The sequence below is a fragment of the Mustela nigripes genome, chromosome 2, assembly GCF_022355385.1.
Source record: "Mustela nigripes isolate SB6536 chromosome 2, MUSNIG.SB6536, whole genome shotgun sequence".
In the NCBI taxonomy this organism is placed as follows: domain Eukaryota; kingdom Metazoa; phylum Chordata; class Mammalia; order Carnivora; family Mustelidae; genus Mustela; species Mustela nigripes.
In genome coordinates this window covers 105,787,515-105,814,999 of record NC_081558.1, presented here as the reverse complement: position 1 = coordinate 105,814,999, position 27,485 = coordinate 105,787,515, and the positions used below count along the sequence as shown (strand labels likewise).

The following is a 27,485-nucleotide window of genomic DNA, read 5'->3' as shown; positions in this document are numbered from 1 at the left end:
TTTGCATACTTCTAATTAGGCTGTCTTTATTTTTTAATTGTAAGAGTCCTTTCTACATTCAGGATTCATATTCCTTATCAGATATTTGGTACGCAGACTTTTGTCCCCTTCTTTGGGCTGTCTTTTCACCTCCTTGACCACGTCCTTAGAGCACAAATGTTTTTAATTATGATGAAAGCAAACTTACCTATTTTTCTCTTGTTTCTTGTGTTTTGGTGTCATATCTATGAAACTACTGTTTATTCTAGGTTCATGATGATTTAGTTCAATGCTTTTCTCTAAGCAGCTATGGCTTTAGCTCTTACACTTCAGTCAATGATCTATTTTGACTGACTTATTTATATGTGGCATGGAGCTTTTAGAATTTACATATATTTGGCAACCCGCTATTAATTATACTTTAAGTTCTTAAGATAATGTCAATTAAAAATATATATATTTTTTACTTATTTGAAATAACTAAGAAAATTCCTAAAAATCCCTTGGGAGTATTAATAATGAAGAAAGCATTCACTAAATAGCATACACATTTTAAAAAATACAACATATTCCTGTATTTTATGTAAAAGTTAAAATACAAGGATGATTTACCAATAACAGAAACTCATAATGAGAGTTAATGTAAAATTTAAAATTCAGAAAATATGCTAAGAGGCAACATGTAGTATGTTTCTATAAACTCTCTTCCTTCTGTTATGACCTTTAACAGTTTCATTCTTTTATTTTGTGTGAAAGCACAGTGTTTGTCTTTTTCCTCTGTCATAACTAGAGCACCCAAAATAGTTCTCAGCATATAACAAGTAAAAATATTTTAAATCAAATAGATAAGCAAGTGAAAATGAATACATATAAGATCTAGCACTTCAGATGCAAGAATTATGATAGAAGGGTAAGACAGAAGCAGAGAGGTTGATAAATATTTTGTCTCTATGAATGTTTTGCATTTATTTCTCCCTCTGCTAGCGTCATTCTTCCCCTGGTTTAGGGATTATTCTTTCTTCCCCTCCTTTAGATTTTAGCTTGAATATCCTCTCCTTAAAGACATTTTAATGGAAATCCTGTCTAAACTAGTTTCCTCTATTATTGTCTATTACAGAAATATATTCTTCATAGGACTAATCCTGAATGGAATATTTTCATAGTTGTTTGTTTACATGCTGTCTTGCTGTCTTCCACTATAGTAGAAGTGCTTCACATTCTATCTGTAGAGCCTAGGACAACATGTGTCCCATTACCAACTTTAAATAAATAGGTAATAAGCTACTGGATTAATAGGAGCATGAAAAAAACTGCTGATCCCTGCATCTTCAGAAACTGCTAGATTGAAACCATAGGCGGGGCACCCAGGCAGCTGTCAGTTGAGCATCGACTCTTGATTTCAGGTCAGGTCATGACCTCAGGGATGCAAGATAGAGTCCCGCTCTGGGTTTTGAGCTGGGCATGGAGCCTGCTCAAGATTCTCTTCCCTCTGCCCCTCTCTGCTCTCTCTTTCTAAAAGGAAAGAAAGGAAGAAACCATAGGCAAACACACCTCTGTAAAGCAATGCTATATCCTCGGTGGTGGCATTCAGTTACCTGGTGCCTTTTCACAGCTCCATAGAGAACTTTTCCCATCTAATAGAACAATGAAGTTGAGGCAGTCATGCTTATTCCTCATTGCCCTAGTTATAGAAAGAAATTTGAGAGGAAATATCCAGCTATCTGCCATGAAATCTTGGTAAGCAGAAAGCTTTTGTCTCCAAATCCCAGGGGAGTTCTAATCTATTTAGAACAGAATAAATTACAGGAACCCTCCCTTCTGTATTTAGCTTCCTTACAGAGATGCAAAATAGCTTAACCTAATGAAGAGATGACACATGCCTATCTACTCTTTAATCTGTTCGCTTGTTCTTTATCTCTACCTTTTTCTTAAGTCCTATATAAATATAGGACTGAGCAGGTGTAGCATTTACCGAGCACCTACCATTTTCCCCTTCATATTATCAGAACCCTGTTTTGATAATTACTACAGTGTCTACAGCTCAAAATTTAAAAACAATCCAGACATTTCCCTATACTTATTGCATCTAGGGGTGACCATGTGACACAGTTCCATATTCATCACTGGATATTGTTTACTTTCATTACTGGAATTTCTAGGAAAGTATGCTTTCCTGATAAATACACATTCTTTCTCTGTGCCCCTTTCCCACTGCCCAGAGTGTGTGTGTGTTACCTGGAGTTATAGGGCTCATTTTGTACCATGAGGAAAAGGTCAAATACATTTAAAGACATTGGCTGCGGGTGCCTGGGGGTTTAGTCATCAAGCATCTGCCTTCAGCTCAGGTCATGATCCCCACGGAGCTTCGCATGGGGCTCCCTGATCAGTGGGAGCCTCCTTCTCCCTCTTCCACTCCCCCTGCTTATGTTCCCTCTCTCCCTGTGTGTCTCTCTCTCTCTCAAATAAACAAAGAAAATCTTTTAAAAAATAAATAAATAAATACCTTGACTGTAATGTGCTTCTTGAACCAGTCCATTAACCAAAACCCATAACTGTCAATCTCCAGGCTTGTGATTATGTAAGAAAACTTAAACCTCTGTTATGGGTATCTTTTACTCAACCTTAAAACCTGGGCGATACAGGCAAGTGAACTTAAGAGTTCTTTCATTAATAGTTTCATCAAATTTTTCAGTGAGATTTTGTGTATACACTGATACCTCAGTGTATCACCAATATATGTGACTCACTGAGTCATATGTAGGATCATGTGTAAGGTGATTGCATAATCACAGACCCAATCCTAATTCAGGATGCTTTTGAGGGTCAAACGGTTACTCTCAATAACTACACTAAAACATCACACATAAACTGGAACTCTCCTGGATGAACCAGGGTATATGGTTACCCTGTGGGAGACTTACGCTCTCAATGGCCTCAAAATAAAGTTCTTTCCTTCTAGTTAGAAGTGGCTAAAATATGTCACTTTTGACATATACATTTCCATGCAGCTAAACCACTTCTCCAATTTAACTACTAGATTTTTAAATTTTGCGGTATAGAAACAACTTTAGGTGTACCATAAATGCAGTAGGCTGTAGGAATGAAATTGTTGCTATGCTTCATCACATCTCTCTCCCATCTAATTCTCAATGGAGAATCGACTGATTTTTCCCTTTACATTTTGCACTCATTTCTTTTGCTTTCCCCTCCCTAAAGTATATAAAAATCATGGCCTATAGACTGATCTTATGTAGTATATTTTCCTCCAAGTGAGTTAAATAAAGAGATATTTAGAAGAGGGAAAGCCCCCCAGATTGAAAAACTGGCTCAAGCTGGGAGTGGGAGAGTGGGGGAAAAAATTGATCTCTACCTTTGGATTTTTTTATTACAAACCAAGAAACATTAACTTATGAAATTAATAATTCTCACTTTGGTTTTGGAGAAGGAAAAGCAAGGGAAGGCAGAACTAATAATGACAAGAAATCTCTACTGGGAATCAGGCTGGCCTGGAGAGCCATAGTAAAGCCATAAATCTTAGGAAGGAGGCAACCAGATAATTTCTCAGTAAGAATGATGTGGAGAATATGGAGCTTTTACAGAAAGTCTGACTACTCTGAAAATTGGTTCATCTATCAGTTTATCTGGTTAAAAATAAAAAATGTAACCCAAACTGGTTAACACAAGAAAGTCAATTATTGAGTCACAAAAGTGCAAATGTCACAGGTAGGGCTGCCTTCAGGTATGTCTTCATGTGCAGCTTCAAAAGATGTGAAAAAGACCTGGTTTCTCCATCTTTTCACTGAAGCACCGGGTCCTGTGAATGCCGGAATCAGTCTAATCCAGGATTTCTGTTGTGCTTTTAGGATGGTAGCAGTCCTTCTATCCTTTCAGTTCTAAATCTAGTTTTTTTTTTTTTAAAAAAAAGGCAACTCTCCTTCAACAGGTAAAGTCAAGTCTTGGGCCTAAAGCTAATTGGCTCTAATTACATGAGAAATACTCTACAGCTCATCTTCCATGGCCACAGCAGCTAAAGAAAGTACTTCAGGCAAACCAAGAATCACCATTGAAACTAAGGGTAAAATTAATACTACACGAACATCACAGACTGATGCTAAGGAACTGATTGAGGATACACTGAGCATGTACTACTGCTGCTGCTGCTGGGGCTGGCTAACACTGAGCATTCACTGTGTACCATGCACAGTGCTAGGGTTTTACTTATATCCTTTCATTTCACCCTTGCTATAATCCCATATATCATACATTTTCTTTATTATCCCCATTTTATGTATGAGGAAACTGAGCCTAGAAGCTTAAGAAATTTCTCCAATGATAGAAAAGAAACTACGTTACAGAACTGATTCAAATTCAGTTTTATTTCTAAAGCTTGTATTCCTGAATACTACTTAAAACTGCCCAATGTGCTAATGTCTAAAGAAATGCAATCTAAAAATTTTGGATATATGACTACATATTGGCCTAATGGCAAGGCAGAAAGGAAAAAATACAAAATTTAGTATCATTTCCAAAGGATTCAACGAAAGGTCTTCATTAGTGTGGCTCTTAGAAGCTTAATCCCACTTTTATTTTTCAATGAAAACTATAAGTTGAAACACATATGATAATTTTTATAATTAAGGCTAGCCCTGGAGCTAAAGTATTAATATTTTCCAGAAGTTATAAACTCTTAGAATAAAATCAACATCAATTAATACTGAAAGCACAGTAAGTTAAAAATGAATGCTTACCATTAGTTAATCCTTACTGAAAGGAAAACGAATGATCTATTATTCTTTCTAAAGAAAGGCAACCTAATTCCAACAACAACCAATCATGTCACATTTGTAAGCAACAACTGCCGGATTCTTGGGCTGGCAAGATTTCATATTTTCTTTTTTCTTTCTTTCTTTTTCTTTTCTTTTTGTTGTTGTTGTCATTGTTGGTGTTGTTGTTATTGTTGAAAAGGATACCTCAGTTCACTTAATTAGTATATATGAGGGAAAAAAAACAAAAACAAAAACAAAAACCAGGCAAAATAAATGATTTTTTTTCTAGGTGTTATGGCCAAAAATTAACCAAAGATGAAAAAGATGAAATTCAAGGAAATCACATGTATATGGAAGAAAAAAATGTAAATTTCCTAAACTGAATATTTAACAAACTAATTGGTAAATAAGCTTTTGTGATTTGGCCTTTGACTTCTCTCTATCCAAGTGCCATTAACCAAAACTCTATGATCCATTTGGCATTAATGGCTAAAGTTTTCCCTCTTTCTCTCTCTTCTCTCTCCTTAAATATTCAGGACTTTTCTGAGAAATTACCTGCCCCAAGAAATAGTTCTACGTATGCCTCAGATTTTAGAACATTCCATGAAGAAGTCAGTTGATGAGGAAACTGAAATTCTAGAGTGGGTAATTATTTTGTACCTCTGTTCTACACATGTTTGGTTAAAAAATCTGCCATTCCTTTTCAACATAAAATAGAAATCTTCCACTGAAAGATGAACTGCAATGATCAAGCTGCTCCCAGAAGATGTCCCTGGCAATCTTAGCTCCCTCTCTTTTATAAGCAGTATCTGGTACAGAAAGGAAAACACGACATCACCTTTCAAAACTACAGCACAATATCGACCTCAATGGAGAGAAGCATGAAAAATGACTCCTCTACCAAAGTTGCCATGTTTCAAAGCCTATTAAAAGTTGAACCAGTTAACTGGACTAGAAAGTGTGTAGAGACATAATCAGCACAATTATTACAAAAACCAGTAACACCAGAGGCCCAATAAATTATTTTCAGAATTAACTGCATGAAATGCATCCATCAGCTGACTCAACAAGATTTTAACAGATACCTTTATATGGTAATTGTAGCCTTTAGTGCTATAGGATATTTTAGTCTATATTAGATCTGATCACTAACTTCAAGGAGCTTGCATCTAGTAGGATAAATAGGGCACAAAACCCAGTGATTCTAACAAAAGGAAGAAAGGGAATATACAGATAAATATCCCAACAAGGTGCAAAATATGGAAGTTATTTTTGTAGAAATTTTATTTTGCAGAAATTAGGAAAAGTTTTATTGGATCCTCAGCAATGGGAAATTTTGGACATCTACAAGAGTGAGAAGCAAAAGAAATTAGAGAAGTAAAATAAAAAGGTAACTTCTCCTATTGTCACCTTGTGGGCATAAACTCATTCTCCCCCATAGCTTTCAGTGTTGGTCCTCTGCTTTTCTTCTTCCTCAAAGACCCTTCCCATGTTTCTCAATAGCTCTTAATTTACTTTTTCAATATAAAGTAAGTACCTTATCACAATCTTGACATCATTTGGTCTCACTGAAATACCAGATTTAGGCATGCAATTTTAAATGGTGCAAAAGGACATGAGGCAATTAAGAAATACCTCTCTCATTCTTATAATTATTGCTGTTGATACTTTCAATATTTCAATAGCAAATAGGAGAAACAATGTTGCCTTGGAAAATGAATATTGGAACTAGGATTTCCTTTTCTTGACCTACCCCACCTATACTGAGTGAGCTTATTTTAGTCACATAAACTCTGCTTCCCAGGTGTAACTTTTGTCCTTCTGGAGCAATAGCACTGTTATTATAAGGCTCAGATGAGACTGCTTATAGGAAAACTCGGTTAAGAATTGAAAAAAGCATTCTACAGTGGGAAGATCTATTATACATACAGCCAAGGACAGTGTGGTATTGCCAAAATCTCATAATTTCTGAAGTTACGACCTAGATAATAATTTGGGTTCTGTTACTCACCAGGATGAACTTAAGTCAACAAGCTCCCTAAGCCACAGCTTTTCATCTATATTTAATGGTCCGTTCCTATCCTTCACCACAGAGTTGCTGTGCAAATTACATATAAATCTAAAAGTCCTTTAGAAACAATAAAAACTAAATAAACTATATTATTTGTACCAGCACAGCCATTAATATTGATGTTATGACTGCCACTGGTAGAGCTACTCTCATAACAGCTTATAATACTACTTATGTATTAGAACAAAGACTGACTTAAAAGAGTCATTTTATCACTGATTTAGTTTCAAATATAATTGACATGGATTAAGGCAGTGTTAAACAATACGAATTTGTACTCATATGATTTGACCTTAATTCCTCAACTGAAAAAAAAAAACTCAACATAGTTCATAAGCTAAATAATTTTGATTTTAGAGATAATTGATACAAAGCCAAACATTATCAAGTAAGTAAACAATGACTATACTCAGAAAAGCAAATCTTTCTAAAACATTTTAATCATTATCAATCACTGAAATGCCAGGGACATGTGTGCTAAAAACACCAAACTATTAATTTAAAAAGCCCCAGTCCTGGGGTGTCTGGGGGGGCACACAGGGTTGAGTGTCAGACTCTTGGTTTTGGCTCAGGTCATGATATCAGGGTCCTGAGATCGAGCTCTGCATCGGGCTCCATGCTTAGCAGGGAGTCTACTTGGGATTCTCTCTTCCTCTCCCTCTGCTCCTGAAGCCTGCTCTCTCATTCTCTCACACTAAAAATAAATAAATAAATCTTTTTTTAAAAAATACAAAATACTTTCAACCTCGTTCAAGTCTTAGACATGTCTCAAGCTATTCAAATTGCATTATTTTTAAGTGCAATTTCCTAAATTCAAATATCAAGGCTCTCAAGTTGTCCAAAGCACTAAGTTATGTTTTCACTTCCCAAATGATGATGTTACTCTCATAAATTTCTTTTCTCTCATTATTTCCTTCTTCCATGTTGGAGGAAAAAAGTAGATGGTAGGCAGGAGGGAAGTATCTTTTCTGCTCTAATAAAATATCATAGACTATATGGCTTAAACAACAGACATTTATTTCACATAGTTTTAGAAGCTGGGAAGTCTGAGATCAAGGTGTCATCAGATTTGTTTCTTGGTGAGGCCTCATCTCCTGGCTTGTAGATAGCTGCCATCTCACGTATGCTTACATGACATCAACTTTGGTGCTCAAAGGCAGAAAAAGTTTGGTTTCTTTTCCTCTTTCTCCAAGGATACTAATCCCATTACGAGGACTCCATCCTTATGATATCATCTAAACCCAATTACCCAATTAGGAGGCCTCACCTCCTAATTCCATCACACTGAGGATTAGAGCTTCAACATATGCATTTTGGGAGGACATATTTTGTTTATAACAGGGTGTGACTGGGGGAATCTAGTCATATATTAATAAATTATGGCATTCACTTCAATTAGACAGTGTGTATACATGTAAAGAACTTAAACCTTGTCCCAAAATATGTGTGACATTTGCCCTTGGCTTATGGAAATTGGTATTTGTTTGCCTGAGGGCCTTAGGTTAGCCAGAGAAAAACAATATGTTTTAGGGTTAGCACTTTGAGTCATGCAACATATCAGTCTACCAGGAACCTGAGGTCAGCCACATGGGCAATCATTCAATCAATCCTACACAATGGAGTCTCAGTAAAAACTCTTAATTAACACCAAGGTTCAGGTGAGTCTCCTGATTGGCAGTATTTCAAGTGTACTGTCACATATTGATAAAACACATTCTGATTCTACAGGAAGAAGACAACAGAAACTTTGCATTTGGTACTTTTGTGTCTCCTATACTCTGCCTGTATATGTCTTTCCTTGGCTTCCCTGTATGCTTTCCCTGTAATAAACACAGGTATAATACTTACAAAGCTTTCAGTGAGTTCTGTAACTCCTTCCAATAAATTATCAAACCAAAGAGAGGTGTTGGGATCCACCCTTGACCCAAACTTAACAGTTGGTGTTAGAAGTGAAGGTGGTATTGGAGACTATACTCTTTAACTTTGTACTAGCCCAAACTTCTTGCAACAGGTAATTATGATATAAGTAAAAACTCTAGGAAGATGAGGATCTGTCTATTTTAACCACTTTAATATGCTCACTATATAGTATAATTTTGAGTATGTGGTAGAGCTTCTATAAATATATATTGACTGAAATTTAGGTTTACTGAGGCTGACTTTGAGGGCAAAGGAGCATTTGTGCTGGGACTGCAAGATCACCAATGTAATCATAGTTAACTGTTCACCAGCTATATATAATTTTCTCCATCTATACTTGTAATAGGCAATTCTTTAAAACTCAACAAGTTCATTGAGGGTTTTCCTTCATCAGAGAATGTACTTAATGTTGTGACTGGAGGAAATAGATGGCCCAGGTGACAAAGATGGATATGATACAATTCCTTCCCACTAGAAAAACAGACACCAAGTACTATGATACTAAAGCAGAAATAGTATCTAATTCTCACTGATGGGAAAATGGAAAGAGTTCACATATCAGTAAGATTTGAATTGAACTACAAGGAAAGTTAAGAATTACACAGGTACAGAACAACAAAAAAGTCAAATATAATAGCAACATCAATGTAACTATAGTAGTATTACTTTCAACCTTTATATATTTTATTACACCTATGACTCTATAATAATTACCTAAAATATCTTATCACTAATTTTTAACCTCCAGTTTGAAAATAATCTGACTTTAGAATTTTATATCAAAAAATTCTTATCTGTCATTGTTTTATGTATACAAGGTTCAGTTCAAACTAATAAAAATATAAAAAGGTACCAATCTTCCATGAAATTTATAGAGAGTAGAAAGAGGAGATTCAGGCTACCCCATCTCTGTATATGCTGAAAAGATGCAAATGCAAATGCATTTAAGCATTTAAGCATTTTGATAATGTAAGCATTGTGATAATTTAGGCATTGTGATAATTTGACAAAATTTAGGTTATTTTACAAGCTTTTTCAAAATCTTGTAAACCTCAAAGAGAATGACATACCAAAAAATATTAAAATTCAAGTTAGTTAAAACTGGTGAAATAGCAAAAATTTTTAAATTAAGGGCACTATCTGAATAAGGTAAAATTTGTAGGAAAATCTGTCTCAACAGATTGTGACACAGCAGTGTTTCCTGAACTACTGAAGAAGGTGTTTCAGGAACAGAAGTTTCTAGCATTTGTGAGCTTCTTTTGTGTGAGAAAGTGATGCCTTCTAGAACTTTTATTTACTCTAATTCACAGAAAATATTATCATTTAATACCATTAAAATTATTTTGGGCTTCCTTTCAAAATGGCATAATAAATATAAACTTAATCAAGGGGGCAAAAGAATTATACACTGAGAACTACAAACCATTGTTGAAAGAAATTAAGGAAAAACCAGATAAATGTAATGACATCTGTGTTTATGGACTGAAAGATTTAATATTGCCAAAGTATCCATACTCCCCAAAACAACCTTCAGATTCAAAGTAATCCCTATAAATCTCAATGACTTTTTTTTTTTTTCAGAAATGGGGAAGAAAAATTCCTAAAATCCACATGGAATCTCACAGGATTCTGAATAGTCAAAACAATTTTGATTTAAAAAAAAAAAAAAAAAGGGTGGAGAACTCACACCACCTCATTTTAAAACATCTTACAAACCTACAGTAATCAAAAAGTGTAGTACTAGCATAAAGACAGACATATATATGAATGAAACAAAATAGAGAACTCAGAAATATACTCTCACAAATATGGTCCAGTGATCTTTGACAAGAGTGCCAAGAGTGCACAATGGGGAGAGGATCATCTCTTTGACATATGGTGTTGGAAAAACTGGGTATCTGTATGCAAAAAAATAAACACATAAAATTGGACCCTTACCTTACACTAGATACAAAATTAACTCCAAATGGATTAAAAACCTAAATGTAATCACTAAAATTATAAAATTCTTAGAAAAAAGATAGGAGAAAATCTTCATGACATTGAATTTACATATGATTTGTTGTGTATGAAACCAAATTCACAGGCAATAAATGTAAAAATAGGTAAGTGGGATTACATCAAAGTTTCTGCACAGCGAAGAAAACAATCGACAAAGTGAAAAAGTAACCTACAGAATAGGAAAAGAATATTTGCCAACTATCTATCTGATAAGGAGTTCATATTAATATATAAGGAACACTTACAACAGCCAAAAAACACATTTAAAAATGGGCAAAGAACTTAAACAGGCATTCTCCAAAGGCATACAAATGGCCAACATGTACGTGAAAAGTGTATGCTTATCATCACTAATCCAAGGGAAGTATGAGTCAAAACTACTATGCAATATCACCTTGTATCTGTTAGTAGGGCCACTAACAGAAAGAAAGAAAGGAAGGAAGGAAGGAAGGAAGGAAGGAAGGAAGGAGGAAAGAAAGAAAGAAAAAGGAAGGAAGGAAGGAAGGAAGGAAGGAAGGAAGAAAAAGGAAGGAAGGAAGGGAGGGAGGGGGAGGGAAAAGAGAGGGGGAAGGAGAGAGGGAAGAAAGGTGGGAAGGGAGGGGGGAAGGGGGGAGGCAGGAAGGGAAGGAAAGGAAAGGAAGAAAAAGAAAAGAAGGAAAGAAAGAAAGAAAAAGAGAGGGAGAGAGAAAAGGAGGTAGAGAGGGAGGAAATAACAAGTGTTGGTAACGATCTGGAAAACACTGAAATCCTTCTACACCGCTGCTAGGAATACAAAACGATGCCAATGATGGGAAACTATGTGGAGGTGTCTCAAAAAATTAAAAAGGAAATTTTTTCAGATGCTACAACATGGATGAAACTGGAAGACATTACACTAAATAAAATAAGCCAGTCACAAAAAGATAAATGCTACATGATTTCACGTATATGAGGTATCTAAACAGTCAAACTCAGAAACCGAAAGTAGAAGGGTGTTTGCCAGAAGCTGAGGGGAGGGGAGAAAGGAGAATTGTTTATGGGTATAGAACTACAGTTTTGCGCAAGATGAAAAATGTCTAGAAATCTGTTGCACAACAATGTGCATATAGTTAACGCTACTGTAATGTAAAACTTAAAAATGGTTATGATGGTAAATTTTATGTGTTTTTTACTATAACTAAAAAAGAAAAAAGGCATGAGTTTAGACTATGTTGCACCCACTCTGCTCCTAACAGATGAATAAAATATAAAAATGTAAGTTCTAAATGACACAGTCAGGTTCAAAGCAAGCTAAGCATCCCTGTGGAATGGAAATGAAGGACTGAGTAGGCTGGGGCCGCAAGCTCCACATTCTGACATTGGTTGTGCACCCCAGAGCTCCACTCTGGTCAAGTCAATGGGAATAAAATCCCTCTATGCAGGATGGGGACTGAAGCCAGCCTGCATGGTCACACTAGTACCTAGGATAGTCTTCCTGCTCCAACTGTAAAAGGGCAAAAATAAAAATGCTGATACTACTTTGACAAGACCTAGTGAGAGACACCACCTCCCAATGAGAGGAACTAGACCCCCTCCCTAACCCCCGTGTTACCCCAGGATAAGAGCCTTGAAAGGATTCTAACATCTTACACTAAACTAGGGCCACTGGAGACCAGATAGCAAAAACAGCAACAACAACAACAAAAACAAACTAGAAAGTGGGGGCACACCTCTGAGGAAGAAGACCATGAGGTGGGGCAGGGGAGGGGACAAAAGAGTTCCTACAGACCAAAAATCCAAATACATGGAGAACGAATTTTAAATTCTAAGGTAATTTCAACCTAATTGTAAAAACGATTGCCAAAAAAATCAATGATTAAAACATGAATTCATTACCAAAGAAATTAAACTTATAGAGAAGTTTGACGAAGTATTATAAGAATGCTCGGAGAGATAAATGCTTTAATAACCTCTTATAAAAAGAGCCGGATAGTAAAAACAGGAAGAAATCAATCAAGATCAGGTGGATATTACTCAGAAACCATTTGGGATTCAAAAATGAAAACCATAGTGATTGAAATCACAAAATAGCTGGCATTAATTCTAAGGTAGATGAATTTGAGTTTCTATCGTAAGTCATTTGAGAATTATCAGCTTCAAGATAGAGAAATAAAATGTATATGGTTAAGAGTTAAAATTTTCCAGAACTGAAGAAATGTTAATCTTTGGATTAAAAGTACATTCTGAATTTCTAACAAGATAAATTAAGATAGATTCACAACAAGATATATAGTTGGATGTGAAAAACATGAAACATAAAAAGGAATTTTTTTTTACATATAGTTACCTACAAAGGAAAAATATTCAACTGACAACAAACTTCTCACAGTCAACAACAGATGTCAGAAACCAATGGAATATAATTTTCAAAGTGCTGGGGAAAGTACAGGTCTCCCGGAATTGTAAAATTATCTGAACTATAATTAAAGAGTGAAAGTGAAAAGAAGGCATTTTCATGGACACCAGGACAAAATGAATTCACCACCTACAAACCCTCACACACAAAACAAAGACTTCTTTCAGAAGAAAAATAAATTTCAGAGGGGCCAAACTGGATATGCACACAAAACCAAAAACTATATGCATAGAAGTTATTTTAAAGATTGGTGAATTTAGGGGCACCTGGGTGGCTCAGTCTGCCTTCAGCTGGGGTGGTGATCCCAACATCCTGGGATCTAGCCCCATGTGGGGCTCCCTACTCAGCACAGAGGCTGCCCCTCTCCCTCTCCAGCTCACCTGTGCTTGTGTTCCCTCTCTCGCTCTCTCTCCCTGTCATAAAATCTTAAAAAAAGAAAATAAAATAAAGATTGGTGAATTTAACTATTAGCTATAGAAGAATAACAAATCATGCATATTATTTTCTTCTAAAGTGTCATTAATCAAATTGGCAAGAAGTATGGTGGTGTTTACTCGGCAAGGTAGCATCCTAAGGTCAACCACCTTTGGGGAAGGAGGACATGAACACAAAATAAAATATTTAGCAGACTATATACTTACATATGCATGTTAGAAAAATAAGGGTAAATCACTAAAGATGTAGAATTATAACCTACATTTACAGACTAGCAGAAGAATAAAAATAGAATAGAAAAAAAAATGTCAAACCAAGGAATAAAAAAAGAACATGGGAGAAAAAACAAAATACAAACTACAATGGTAAAAACAAATTCAGATGCATCAGCAATCTTATTAAATGCACATGAATTAAACTCCACTATTAAAACACATATTTTTCAGAATGGATCTTAAAATTTTAGCTCTATGCTACCCAGCATTCACTTCATCTTTCCCACTCTTTCCTGTCTCCTGGTGAGGGGGAGAAATCGGATGTCATGAGGGAATTCATTCCTACTTTAAAAATGAATACAAACCAGGTGAATGACACTAGATAAATGATACCATTTGGACTCTAAGTAGCTTCTTTATGACCAGCTGGGTTTGCCCCAAGCCACATGCCAACCCCCATTGGCCTATACTGGCTACGGCCTCCACTGGTATGCCTAAGCATACTGTCTAACATGAAGTAGGAAACTGCTTTTTAAAAGAAAAATTCAAGCCTTAATATACACCAAAAACACCTCAATAAAGCCTATGTAAACAGCTGCTTTTACTCACCACAGGGCCCCTGGCTGCACTGGTGCTCTCCTGCTGAGGCATGCCACACAGTACTGCAGGAGTGATGAAACCTTGATGCTCTCTCCTCTTTCAGGTTTGCGTCCCCTAGTATCAGCCTTCTCTAGACTGATAACAAACTTTTCAGGCTTATGGCCATCATTTAAAATCATTTAAAATTTAACAGAATAGAGATTCCAGAAATGGACCCTCAACTCTATGGTCAACAAATCTTTGACAAATCAGGAAAAAAAAAATCAAATGGAAAAAAGACAAGTCACTTCAATAAGTACTGGGAAAATTGGACAACTATATACATAAGAATGAAAATGGACCATTCTCTCACACCATACACAAGATAAACTCAAAATGCATGAAAGACCTCAATGTGAGACGGAATCCATCAAAATCCTAGAGGAGAACATAGGCAGTAATCTCTTTGACATCTGCTACAGCAACTTCTTTCAAGACATGTCTCCAAAGGCAAGAGAAACAAAAGAAAAATGAACTTTTGGGACTTCATCAAGATAAAAAGCTTTTGTACAGCAAAAGAAACAGTCAACCAAACTAAGAGGCAACCCATGGAATGGGAGAAGATATTTGCAAATGACATTACAGATAAAGGGCTAGTATCCAAGACCTATAAAGAACTTATCAAACTCAACACTGAAAAAACAAATAATCCAGCCAAGAAATGGGCAAAAGACACAAACAGACACTTCTCCAAGGAAGACATACAAATGGCTAACAGATACATAAAAAAAATGTTCAGCATCACTAGCCATCAGGGAACAATTCAAAACCACAATGAGATACCACCTTACACTAGTTAGAAGGGCAAAAATTAACAAGACAGGAAACAACAACTTGTTGGCAAGGATGTGGAGAAAGGGGAACCCTCTTACACTGTTGGTAGGAATGTTAACTTGTGCAGCCACTATGGAAAACAGTATGGGGGTTCCTCAAGATGTTAAAATAGAGCTTCCCTATGACCCTGCAAATGCACTACTGATACAGATGTAGTGAAATAGATACAGATGTAGTGAAAAGAAGGGGCACCTGTACCCCAATGTTATAACAATAGCCAAACTGTGGAAGGAGCCAAGGTGCCCTTCAACAGATGAATGGATAAAGAGGATGTGTGTACATATATATATATATACAATGGAATATTACTCAGCCATCAGAAAAGATGAATACCCATTCTCTGCACTGATAGGGATGGAACTAGAGGGGATTATGCTAGGTGAAATAAGTCAAGCAGAGAAAGACAACCATCATATGGTTTCACTCATATGTAGAACATAAGGAATAGCACAGAGGGCCATAGGGGAAGGGAGGGAAAACTGAAGGGGGAGAAATCAGAGAGGGAGATGAACCATGAGAGACTATGGACTCTGGGAAACAAAATGAGGGTTTTGGAGTTGGGAGGGGAATGGGGTAGCTGGGTGATGGGTATACGAGTATTAAGGAGGGTGTTGCAATGAGTACTGGGGGTTACATGCAACTAATTAATCACTGAACCCTACATCAAAAACTAATGATGCACTATGCAGTAGTTAACTAAACAAGCAGCATTTAAAAAAACAAATTAATCAATCAATTAATTAATTAAATTAAACATCAGCTCTTCCTCCAATTAGTTCTATCCAGAAAGAGGGTGATTTTGAAAGTAAGAGTCCTAATGTCTAAGTCAGCCATGCCATACTTACAATCAAAGGAAAATTGTTCCCAGTCACCTCTACCATAAGCAGGGAAAGATTATAATTCTTGGTATAAGGCAAGCTGATTTAGAGAAAGGGAAAACTGAGTATCTGGGGACCCCAAACAGGTAACTCATCTGGTAATTATTGTCATTCTAAGGCATTAACTCCTTCACAAAAAAGCACCCACAGTAAAATTATCTAGTCAAGAATTTCTTAAAACCCCTCCTAAGGGCTCAAGCCTCCTGTGTTTTAAGCCTAGTTCTGAGCAAGAACCATAAAAAAATATGCATCTCTGAACATGCTTCAGAGTAGGAAGTTCACCTATCTCATACTGAATACTCCAGCTCCTCTCAGGAACTTTGCGATTGCACCCAACAAGGGTGCCCCTCTCCAGCCCTCCCCACCCCCCAACACACACACACCCTATACAATTGTTCTCTGCCACAATACTGTTGTCAGACTTTCTGTGCTTTTCTTTTTCCCAAACCTTTGGAAATGAACTCTGGTCCAGAGGGCTGAACTCATTGTTTTTGTATAATTGCTAGTTTTAGCTCTTTACTTGATGACTGATTAAATCCTTAAGTCAGTTATTATCCTAAGATCATCCCCATATTTTAGTCTGTATTATAGTCAAAACTTTTTTTTTTTTTTAAGATGGGATTGGGAGGGAGACAAGAGACACTTAATCTCACAAAACAAACTGAGGGTTGCGGGGTCGGGGGTGGACAGAGAGGGTGGCTGGGTTATGGCCACTGGGGAGGGTATGTGCTATGGTGAGTGCTGTGAAGTGTGTAAACCTGGCAATTCACAGACCTGTACCCCTGGGGCTAATAATACATTATATATTATATATTAATAAAAAATAAAATAAAATAAAATAAAAACTTTTTTAAAGATTTTTTTAAAATTTATCTATTTATTCGAAAGCAAGTGAGAGAGAGAGTGAGTGAACATGGGGCAGAGGGAGAAGCAGACTCCCTGCTGAGCAGGAAGCCCAGATGTGGGATGTGAGGCTTGATCCCACAACTCTGAGATCATGACCTAAGCCTAAGGCAGACATTTAACCGACTGAGTCACCCAGGTGCCCAAAAACTTTTTTTTTTGAAGCTCAACTAATTGGAATTATTCAAAACAACATTTTTTTTTTGCTTATTTAAATTCTTACTTTAAAATATAGACTCACAAGAAGTGGAGATTATGAACTGTGAGAATTGGGTGCCTGGGTGGCTCAGTGGGTTAAGCTGCTGCCTTCGGCTCAGGTCATGATCTCAGGGTCCTCGGATCAAGTCCCGCATTGGGCTCTCTGCTCAGCAGAGAGCTTCCCTCTGCTTCCCTCTCTCTCTCTCTGCCTGCCTCTCCGTCTACTTGTGATCTCTCTCTGTCAAATAAATAAATAAAATCTTTGAAAAAAAAAAAAAAGAACTGTGAGAATTATGGCACATTAAGAATGAAAGCTCAAAATCAAAATAAGTCAATCAGAGAAAGACAATTATCACATGATCTCTCTGATAGGAAGAATTTGAGAGGCAGGATTGGGGGTTGTGAGGGATAGGGGCAGAAAATGAAACAAGATGGGATTGGGAGGGAGACAAACCATAAGAGACTCTTAATCTCACAAAACAAACTGAGCGCAGCTGCAGTGGAGGGGGTAGGAAGAGGGGGGCTGGGTTATGGACACTAAGGAGGGTATGTGCTATGCTGAGTGCTGTGAAATGTGTAAGCCTGACGATTCACAGACCTGTACCCCTGGGGCAAATAATACATTATATGTTAATTTTAAAAAATTAATAAAAAAAGAATGAAAGCTCATTTTTGTTTTAATCAAAAATGTATTTATCTGTATTATATTGAATAGAACGGTTGAAAACAATGAGCATGTACACATGTAGTATACGAATGCAAATGCATATCTGAATATGAGGAATAAAACAGTAACTTAAAAATCCTAATATGAACGACAGATGTATCACTAAAAAGCAAGCAGAGTATAGCAGAGATTCATTTAGCTAAATATGAAGAGTTTAATTAAAGCTATTTAATATTTAATTTAGAATCTCATAGGCGTAAGTGAACTTCCTGGATAACTATGCTATTTACTGAGATCATAGAAAGTAAGGGTGGAAATCTTCAGCCATGATTTTCAAGGATATCTCTTCGTGAACTACAAATAGGCAAATTCCCTTCTGAGAAAACAGAAATTATATAAATACATGAGATTCAGTGGAGCCACAATCTCCCAATGCATAAATTACTATCTTGAGAGTCAGACAGGCATCAGACAAGAGTTAACTATTTTAAAATATCGGTGCTTAAGATGCAGTCACTGCTGCTACCTAATTTTGTCATTTTAGGGTTGAGGAGAGATATTAAACAACATGGTATCCAACACGCTCTGTTATAGGTCCAGAAGTTAAGTCAAAGTGGGGAGGTAACTTGCCCAAAGAGAAACAGTAACTGAAATGTAAATAAAACTCAAATATCCAGCCCCTAACTCAGAGCTCATTCCATAAATTCACCTTGTCTTTGAAGTGACCAGTTATGACAGGAATCTGTTGTATTAGTGCTGAACAGATTTATTAAATACAAAACAGAAACACAGCCTATTCTGAGAAAGTTTTCTTCCCAACAAGACAGAGAAGACTCCCAGACAAACTGAAGAATTTAACTTCTTACACCATCCTCTTTGCTTAAAGGAGATGTAACAGGAGAAAAGAAAAATACCTTACCCCTTGAATTAGACAGAAAGGTAAAATTCAAAAGATTGACATACCCTCTAGAAGTAGAAGCCAGACGAAAAGAATTTATATAGTATAGCAAGTAACTAACTCTTTCTCAGGAGGGATGATCCTTCACATCGTAAATTGTAAAAATCTTAATAAACTCCAGACATGTTGGGTCAGAAAATCAAGAATGACTTCAACTTCTACTTTTCTTCCCTAAAATAACTGTTACTTCACTAGCTCTCAATGCCAGGTTATGTGTGCACACAAGCACACACGCGCGCACGCACACACACACACACACACACACACACGCTTTACAAAGTACTTACTGAGCTGTAGAGATAGCCTTCACCATTCATGGCCACATAAAGGCTGGCTTTCACCCCTTGGATAGCCACCACACGCAGGCCCACAGGAATTAGATTGAAGAGGGCTAGAGAGGAAAAAAGAAGACAGAGGAAAAATCAGTGACCTTTTGAATAAATCACCCTGCTTCTTAAGATGACTCTTTTGAGAATTAAAAACAATGCATTAAAATTAGTAGGGAGAGAGAGGGAGACTGAGATGAAAACTGGCTTCTTGTCTCTGCATCACCTTTTATCACCAATGTGACCCCAGGTAAATCACATAAACTCATCTGTAGCAAAGGGGTTACATTCCATTATAAGGTCTCAATGGGCCCTACAGTTTTATTTCTCAAAATTAGCACATACCCAAACAGTATAATAGGATTTTTTCAAACAAGCAAATAATTTGAACCAAAACATTTTCAACAGTAGAAAATGTAACTGCAGACATAAGTAATTAGAAAATATGTTCTTTATAACTTATCCCACGGTGTCTTGCTTTCAGATTTTTCTCCGTAGTCCTAAGCATTGTCTTGAATATAGAAGATATAAAAATCACTGGTTCATTCTTAGCTACATTGGTGGAATGAGAGCTTTTCTTTTTATAGTTCAATTCCTTTATATGTAAAAGTAGATATATTAAAGATGGATCAGTAATTGATAGCTTAAGCTCTAATGAACATATTTTAGACCTCAGAATATGTACACACACACATATATACACACATATGTATATAAATGTGCATAAAACCACTAAAACCATTAAAAATTAACCTGTTCAATTTAACTCAACAAGATGAAATGGGAACCTGCTTGTAGTCTTTAAGTATTTGGGTTGTCCATCACTGAAAATATTCAACAGTCTACATGTCTACTTGGAGAAGATACTCAAGAACCAGAAAGAGAAACAAGAAGATAATCTATTTTTCTTCCAATGATGTTATTTTTTATGAATTCGATCTCCCTAGCACTACTCCAGTTGCTACTGTTGCAATTATAAAATGAGCATAAGCATAAAACATTGCCCCTTCCATGAAAGAATTCATATTACATGAGGGAAGAAAGTAGTCCTTTAGGCTCTACAGATGACAACACAGCTACAGACGAAATACCGCACAGCCGCGTGCATAATAGCATATAACTGCATATGGTTTAGTTGGAAGTCCTTATCCCTCTTTTTTGATGATACAATGTCCATCGGTTCTGGTCATCTTCTTAGCTTTGAGTGCAAAATGTATGAAAATCCAACCAAGTGCTACCTGGAATGCCTGTTTATTCTTGGTTTCTCTCAACTTGGGATGGTACGCTAAACAACACACACACACACATACACACAGAGTATTTGGCTTTCAGTCAAATGTTCATCCGATAGCTGTAAAGAATCAAGCCTGTGACCACAGGTTTACTAGAGCAGATTTTAATTCCTAGATGTGCTCGACACTAGACCAGTCTCTTTGCCTCTTTGAACCTGTTTCCTTATTTGTCATGAAAGTTGAGAGTAGATCTTAGGAGATGCTCAAGAATTATTGGCTCAATGTGAATCTAAACTGGTTTTATTGTTCCTATATTCTTACCACTGTCCTTGTGCTACTGAAATAACTTAAGAAGTACAAGACCTTAAAGTCTAGTTGGGGAGAGAAATCTAAGACATATGGAATAATCTGATACAGTGTATAATTTATTTCTATAATTAAATATAATATATGCATTCTATATATATTCTCTGTGTTACAGAAGTTCAGGAAAATGGAAGATCTGTGTGGCCTGAAATATTCAGGAAATGTCTCCCATGGAAGATGGGACCCAGGCTGACACTCAGAGAAAGGGCAGAATTTGGGTAAGCCACACACAGAAACACATTTTGGTGGGACAGGACTTTAGGTGGTTCTGGAGAATAATGGATGTATACAGAAAGGGACTGGTAATTGCATTTGATTCATACTAGGGAGAAAGGAGAATGAACAATATGCAGATAAAGTAGGGATAAATATCTGAATGTCTGTCACTCTAATCTTAGAGATCTAAACTTTGCCAAATGGAAAACAAGATGCGTGACGCATAAAGATTTAAGCAGCAACAGATTACCAAAAAAAAAAAAAAAAAAGTGAGATTTGCAGATGACATAGTTTCTAAACTCACCACTCAGAAGCTACCTGGCTGGGAGCCATTCATTTAACCTCTGCTTTAATTTTCCTATCTGTAAAATGAACATAATAATCCTCACTGCATCGTGTTTACAGAAGAACCAAGTGCACTACCATATGCTTGAAAGTGTTTCATAAACAGAAGGGTGTTCTCTGGTTATTAGAACTCTTTGACATTAATCTATTATTCTTTTGCTTCTCAAATAAGGTTACCATAAGGTCTGATCTAACAAGTGACGTTGTCTCACTAATACCTATTACATTTATATTCAGAAGATTGCTTAAGACTTTAAGAAAAAAATACCGTATTTTTGTGCAACACTTAATTTTCAAAGTGCTGATCAATTCCTCATTGTATTTGACCCTCAACCACCAACACCACATAACATTTAAGACAGAATGATTATCCTAATTTTTAGAAGGACAAACAGATTCAGAGAGGTAATTCAAATGAAACTGCACCTGAATAAAGGTTTCTGGCTCTCTCATGTGGTTATTTGCCTAAAATATTGTGTGTCCTCCTTCTTCCTTTTTAAGTTTAATTTCCCCTGATACCCATTCTTGTCTTTTCACAAAGTCAGAATATTTAGCTACATTTCTCTATGTATCACACAGCTGGCTGTGATTATGGACTCAGTAATGGCCAATGAGATGTTGTTAGAAAAGTCTCTGTACATTTGAAGATTCTTTCCTTAAAGATAGCTTCTAGGTTTCTTTTACCCTCTTCTCAGCCCTCTGTCTTTTTGCTGTTTAGACTGGCATGAGGGGCGGGGTGGGGGGAGAGAGGCTGGATAGTCTGAGACCATGAAAACAAGGGCTACCCCAAGGGAGTAGTGGCAGGTGAGCTGGAAGGAGTTGGGTCTCTAAGGACGTTGTGGGGAAATGGCACCAGGCCAGGCTTCAATTACCTAGGTCTGGTTTTTATGTGAGAAAAATAAGGCCTTGTTATTTTAGTCTGTGTAATGCAGAGCCAACCTTAATCCCCACTGATAGAGACTGCTAAAGAAAGCAGAGCTAATCTGCAAGGTACCAACTAAATGTAAGGTACTTTCACATGGTAAATAAATGCAACTACTAGAAAGTATCAAGTTCAATGACAATTCTTATGAGAAAGAACAATGAAATCCAAAATGGTGCAAATCGTCTTTCCAACCTAAAGATTTCCCAGGACAAATGCTAAGAACACTGGTCCATTTAGCTGAAACAGTCATAACAAGGCAACTCCAAAGCTGTTCATACCTGAGGAGAGTGTGAAAGTTACTAAAGCCAGGCAGGGACAAAGGCAAGAAGCTGTGAAAGCCATACATGAACCAGAAAGTGATAATGGCTTTTAGACGGTATGCTTTGGGAGACTTAGCAAGTCCATTAAAAAATAATAATAATAAAATCAGTAAACACTTTGGAATGAAACTTTTTTGTGCATCTGCATCTGCCTCCTAAAATCATTCAAAGTGCCAAATGATATACCCTTATCTATTATTTATCCTCATTAGAGCACACGGGTTCTAGCTCACAGAAGTCCTTTGCTGTGCACAAGAATTCCTCCCACGTCTCCAGTCTTCCTCCCCACCCTCAAAGCCTCAGGCCTTACTCATAGTAATAAGTTGGCCACTCCATTATTCAAGCCTCTTACATCTCATCATGCCATTTCCCTGCTTACAACCTCTAGGCACTACACAAGGTCTCCATCCTGACCCTCAGCACCCTTCGCAATCTGGCTTCAAATAGCATTTGGAAGCTGATCGTCTGCTGCTCACTCCAGTCACCATAAGCAGCTTTATAGAATGTCCCCATTTCCCTAACTTCCCCTTGATCTTTAATGAGGCTAAAGTTTCTTTTCTTTTGTTCTCTCTTTTTGAAAAAGCTGTCTTCACTATTCAACCACACCATGAGTCTTACCCAAACCCTTATGAGATGGCTGTTTCCTTTCCCATCATTGTGTAATTCATCGGTATATCTCTATAATAGCATTTGGGACATGGTATTATAGTCCTTTATTTACACATCTATCTCCATCCGTAAAATGAAAACTTTTGAGGCTATGTCTCTGTACGTTCTACCCCAGTTATATGTACATATCTTACATTTAATAAATGTTATAAATATTACTGATCGTAAGAGTCGTAAAAGGCACATTACCAGAACCTGTGGTTTTCTTATTGGAATAAAAGTACTTTTTTTTTAAGACAAAAAGACAAACCATAAGTGACTCTTAATCTCACAAAACAAACTGAGGGTTGCTGGGGGGAGGGGGTTTGGGAGAAGGGGGTGGGATTATGGACATTGGGGAGGGTATGTGCTTTGGTGAGTGCTGTGAAGTGTGTAAACCTGGTGATTCACAGACCTGTACCCCTGGGGATAAAAATATATGTTTATAAAAAATAAAAAATTAAAAAAAAAGAAGTTAAAAACTTAAAACATCTCAGCCTGATAGTAGAAGTTATATATACATATTTCTGTTATATGATACTATTCTTTCTAATATATTTATTTACTGCTTCTAGTAATTTAATCACCCACTTCCTACTTTTAACCCCGTATTTTTGCTTACTACATCCTTTCTCTCTCTGACTGGAATGTTCTTCTCCCCATATCTTCATACTGAAATCACTGTCATGCTTGAAATGACACACCAAATACCAAGGGCTTTCTCTCACTCCTAAGCTGTCCTTGTCCTGAATCTAGACTGGACTATTTTCACAATTTATAATTTTCTTCATTAAAAAAAAATGTTCCTGTACTAACCACAACTAGATTGTAAGCTCTCCAAGCAAATAATCACATCACATAAACCACACCTGTATAAAATGGAGAAAAGGAGAGAGTGGGAGAGGAAGAAACAGAAAGGGAAAGCTGAAGAGAATAAACAGAGGAGTATATATTCTATTTACATTCAGGATCACAGTAAACATTTGCTGAAGACTACCATTATATGCCAAAGAGAGTCCAAGCATCAAATCTGATATTTGGGCATTTTTCTCAATCTTGTCCTTTCCAAAAGCAATATCACATTCTAAACCTTTATGTAAATCTAACTCTTATATTTTGAAAAGTAAAATGATGGAGTTGGTATTCTTGGGATCCATACAAAACTCAATCACCAAACCACACAGAAAAAATGGTATGAAGAGGGCAGTGAGGGAAAAGGATACTTTCTTCAGCAAATGGTGTTAGAAAACCTAGATATTGACATCCAAAAGAATGAAATTAGACTCCTGTTTTATACTGTACACAAAAATAACCCAAAATAGATTAAAAATACAAACATAAAACCTGAAACTATAAAACTCCTAGGAGAAAACAGAGGGGAAAAATTTGTTGACATTGGTCTTGGCAGTGATTTCTGGCATATAACACTGGAAGTGTAGGCAACAAAAGCAAAACAAGACAAGTGGGACTATATCAAACTTAAAAACTTCTGCAAAACAAAAGAAACAATCAACTGAATTAAAAGGTAACCTGCAAAATGGGGAAAAAAGATCTGCGAACTGTATAACTGATAAGGTGTTAATATCTTAAATACATAAGTAACTTCTACAACTCAAGAGCAAAACCCCAAATAACCCACTTAGAAAATGGGTGAAGGACTTGAACAGACACATCTCCAAAGACAATATACAAATGACCACTAAGTATATGAAAAATGTTTTTTAACATCATTAATCACGACGGAATGCAAATTAAAATCATGATGAGATAGCACCTCAAACCTGCTCAAATGGCCATAAATAAATAAATAAATAAATAAATATTGTTGACAAGGATGTGGGGAAATTGGGAACTCTGTGCACTACTGATGGGAATGTACAGTGGTGCAGCCAATATAGAAAATAGTATGGAGGTTCCTCAAAATTTAAATACAGAGCTACCATATGATCTAGCAATTCCACCCCTTGAATATATGGAAAAAGTTGAAATCAGAATCTCAAGAACATACATGCCCTCCTATGTTCATTGCAGCATTATTCACAATAGTCAAGATATGCAAACAATTTAAGTGTCCATGGATGGATAAGTAAAGAAAGACAATGTGACACATATATATAATGGAATATTATTCATCACTTTAAAAAAAGAAAATCTTGTCATATGCAATAACATGGATGAATCAGGAGAACATTGTGCTAAGTGAAATCAACTAGTCCAAGAATTACTCCCTCCACTGCATTATTCCATTTACATGATGGATCTAAAATAATTAAACTCATAAGAGCAGAGAGTAGAATGGCGATTGCCAAGAGCTAGAGGGATGGGCAAATGGGTAGCTGTTATTCAAAGGATGTAAAGTTTCAGTTATACAAGATGTGTAAATTCTAGTGATCTGCTATACAACATGGTGCCTACAGTTAACACACTAAATTGTGCACTTAAAAAAATGTCAAGTGAGTAGATCTCTTGTTAAGTGTTTCACGGGGGAAAAAAAAAAGGAAAAGCAAAGGGGCACAAACAAAATTTTGGAATTGATGGGTATATTTATTACCTTGATTGTAGGGATGGTTTCATGAATGTATGCATATATCAAAACACAATAAACTATACACATCAAATATGTACAAGGTTTTTTTTTCTTTTGTATGTCAAATATATCTCAAGAGAGCAGTGTTGTTTTTTTTTTTTTAACTAATGAAAGAAAATTATTTTTTAAAAAATCTAGTAGATGGGGGCGCCTGGGTGGCTCAGTGGGTTAAAGCCTCTGCCTTTGGCTCAGGTCATGATCCCAGGGTCCTGGGATCGAGCCCCACATCAGGCTCTCTGCTCAGCAGGGGGCCTGCTTCTCCCTCTCTGCCTGATAGATAAATAAAATCGTTTAAAAAAAAATCTAGTAGATGAATTGCATTTATACACTCAGTTCTCTACTTTTCCTTCTATTTATATGCTTCACCATATAAACATGCAATGCTCTAGAAGGATATTCTTCCTTAGCCCTGGAGACAGGGCTCAACCATGTGACTCGCTCTGGCCAACAGGATGTTACCAAATGCAAGCTGAGTCTGAAAGAGAGCTCATTTATTCCCACGTGTTCATTTCTCCTCTGCCACTGCATTAAGAAGAATATGCACAGACTAACCCACTGGTGCCAGGAAAAGGATGTAAGACACTTAGAGCATGATAAAGTGGCTTCAGTAATCCAGCCAAGGCAAGTGTAGATTAAGAGACAGAGAGCTGGCCCCCAGATATGTAATCAAGACAAGATCAACAGAGCTACCTGGCCAACCACCCCGTCACATGAGACATAAACACTGTTATTGCATGCAGTGGAGGCTATGGGATCACTGGGTACACAGCATTATTGTAATAATGTATAAATCACTAGCAATTTATTTACTGGGGGAAGTACGTGATGGATTTGAAATGTCCTGATACCATACAACCAAAAATTCTCATATTTTTTAACAATCCTCAACATGTACACGATATTACCAATCAAGAACTATGAAGCTAAAATAAACTTTTTAAAATAAAAATAAAATTATAAAGGATAATTTTTGATTAACTGTATTACAGGAAAGACAATTATTTTTTTCAGGAAATAATTACAAGATTGTTTCCATATTAAAAGATGTTCAAAGATTATACATACAAATAATGGAAAACAAATGTATAGACTAGCAACCATCAAGTAATTAAAATCTTATTTCCCTAGATTTTATCATTTTTGTAATAGCTTTTAGTTTTTAAAATTTAACCTTTTGTGTTTTATTTTCCCATCTTACTCACTTTTGTACCTAATTTTCATTTCATCGTACTATATTTGTTTTTTATGAGGAAAATTGTGTAAGTTTTAGGACCGACAAAATTTCAGTCAGTCTCAGGCTGAAATTTAAGTGGCAGGAGAGAAAGAAAGAAAAGTAACACATGAGGTAGGAAAAACGAAAAAGATTATATTCATGGAATGCCTGCTTTTTTTCAGGCATCATGGAAAGCATTCGGACATGTAAAATGTCACTTTTAAAATAAGTATCTCACTACTTGGCTTTATTTCAGGGTATAAAAATTCCTAACTTCTTTTTTGGGTACCAAGTGAACAAAGAAGGGAATGAAAATTGTCATCTTAAAATTGAGGGAATGATTCCATAGCCTTAGCCATTTGAACTTTCATATGTTATCTTATAAGTATTTCTATAATGTCTCTGATTTTAAAAATTGGTATTCTTTCCATAAATATCTATTGAGCAGTTAGTATATGCCACATGTCAT

The 27,485-nt window shown here is 36.3% G+C and overlaps 1 protein-coding gene across 5 annotated transcripts in view; it reads right to left on the bottom strand.

The window, feature by feature from the left end:
• The window catches only part of FGF12 (fibroblast growth factor 12), a 574,557-nt gene that overhangs the window by 177,987 nt on the left and 369,085 nt on the right, over positions 1-27,485 (bottom strand). For all 5 annotated transcript variants that reach the window (XM_059391276.1, XM_059391275.1, XM_059391274.1 and 2 more), the window contains one exon: positions 19,126-19,229. In XM_059391276.1, the coding sequence (XP_059247259.1) occupies positions 19,126-19,229 (104 nt within the window). The remainder of the gene's footprint in view (positions 1-19,125; positions 19,230-27,485) is intronic.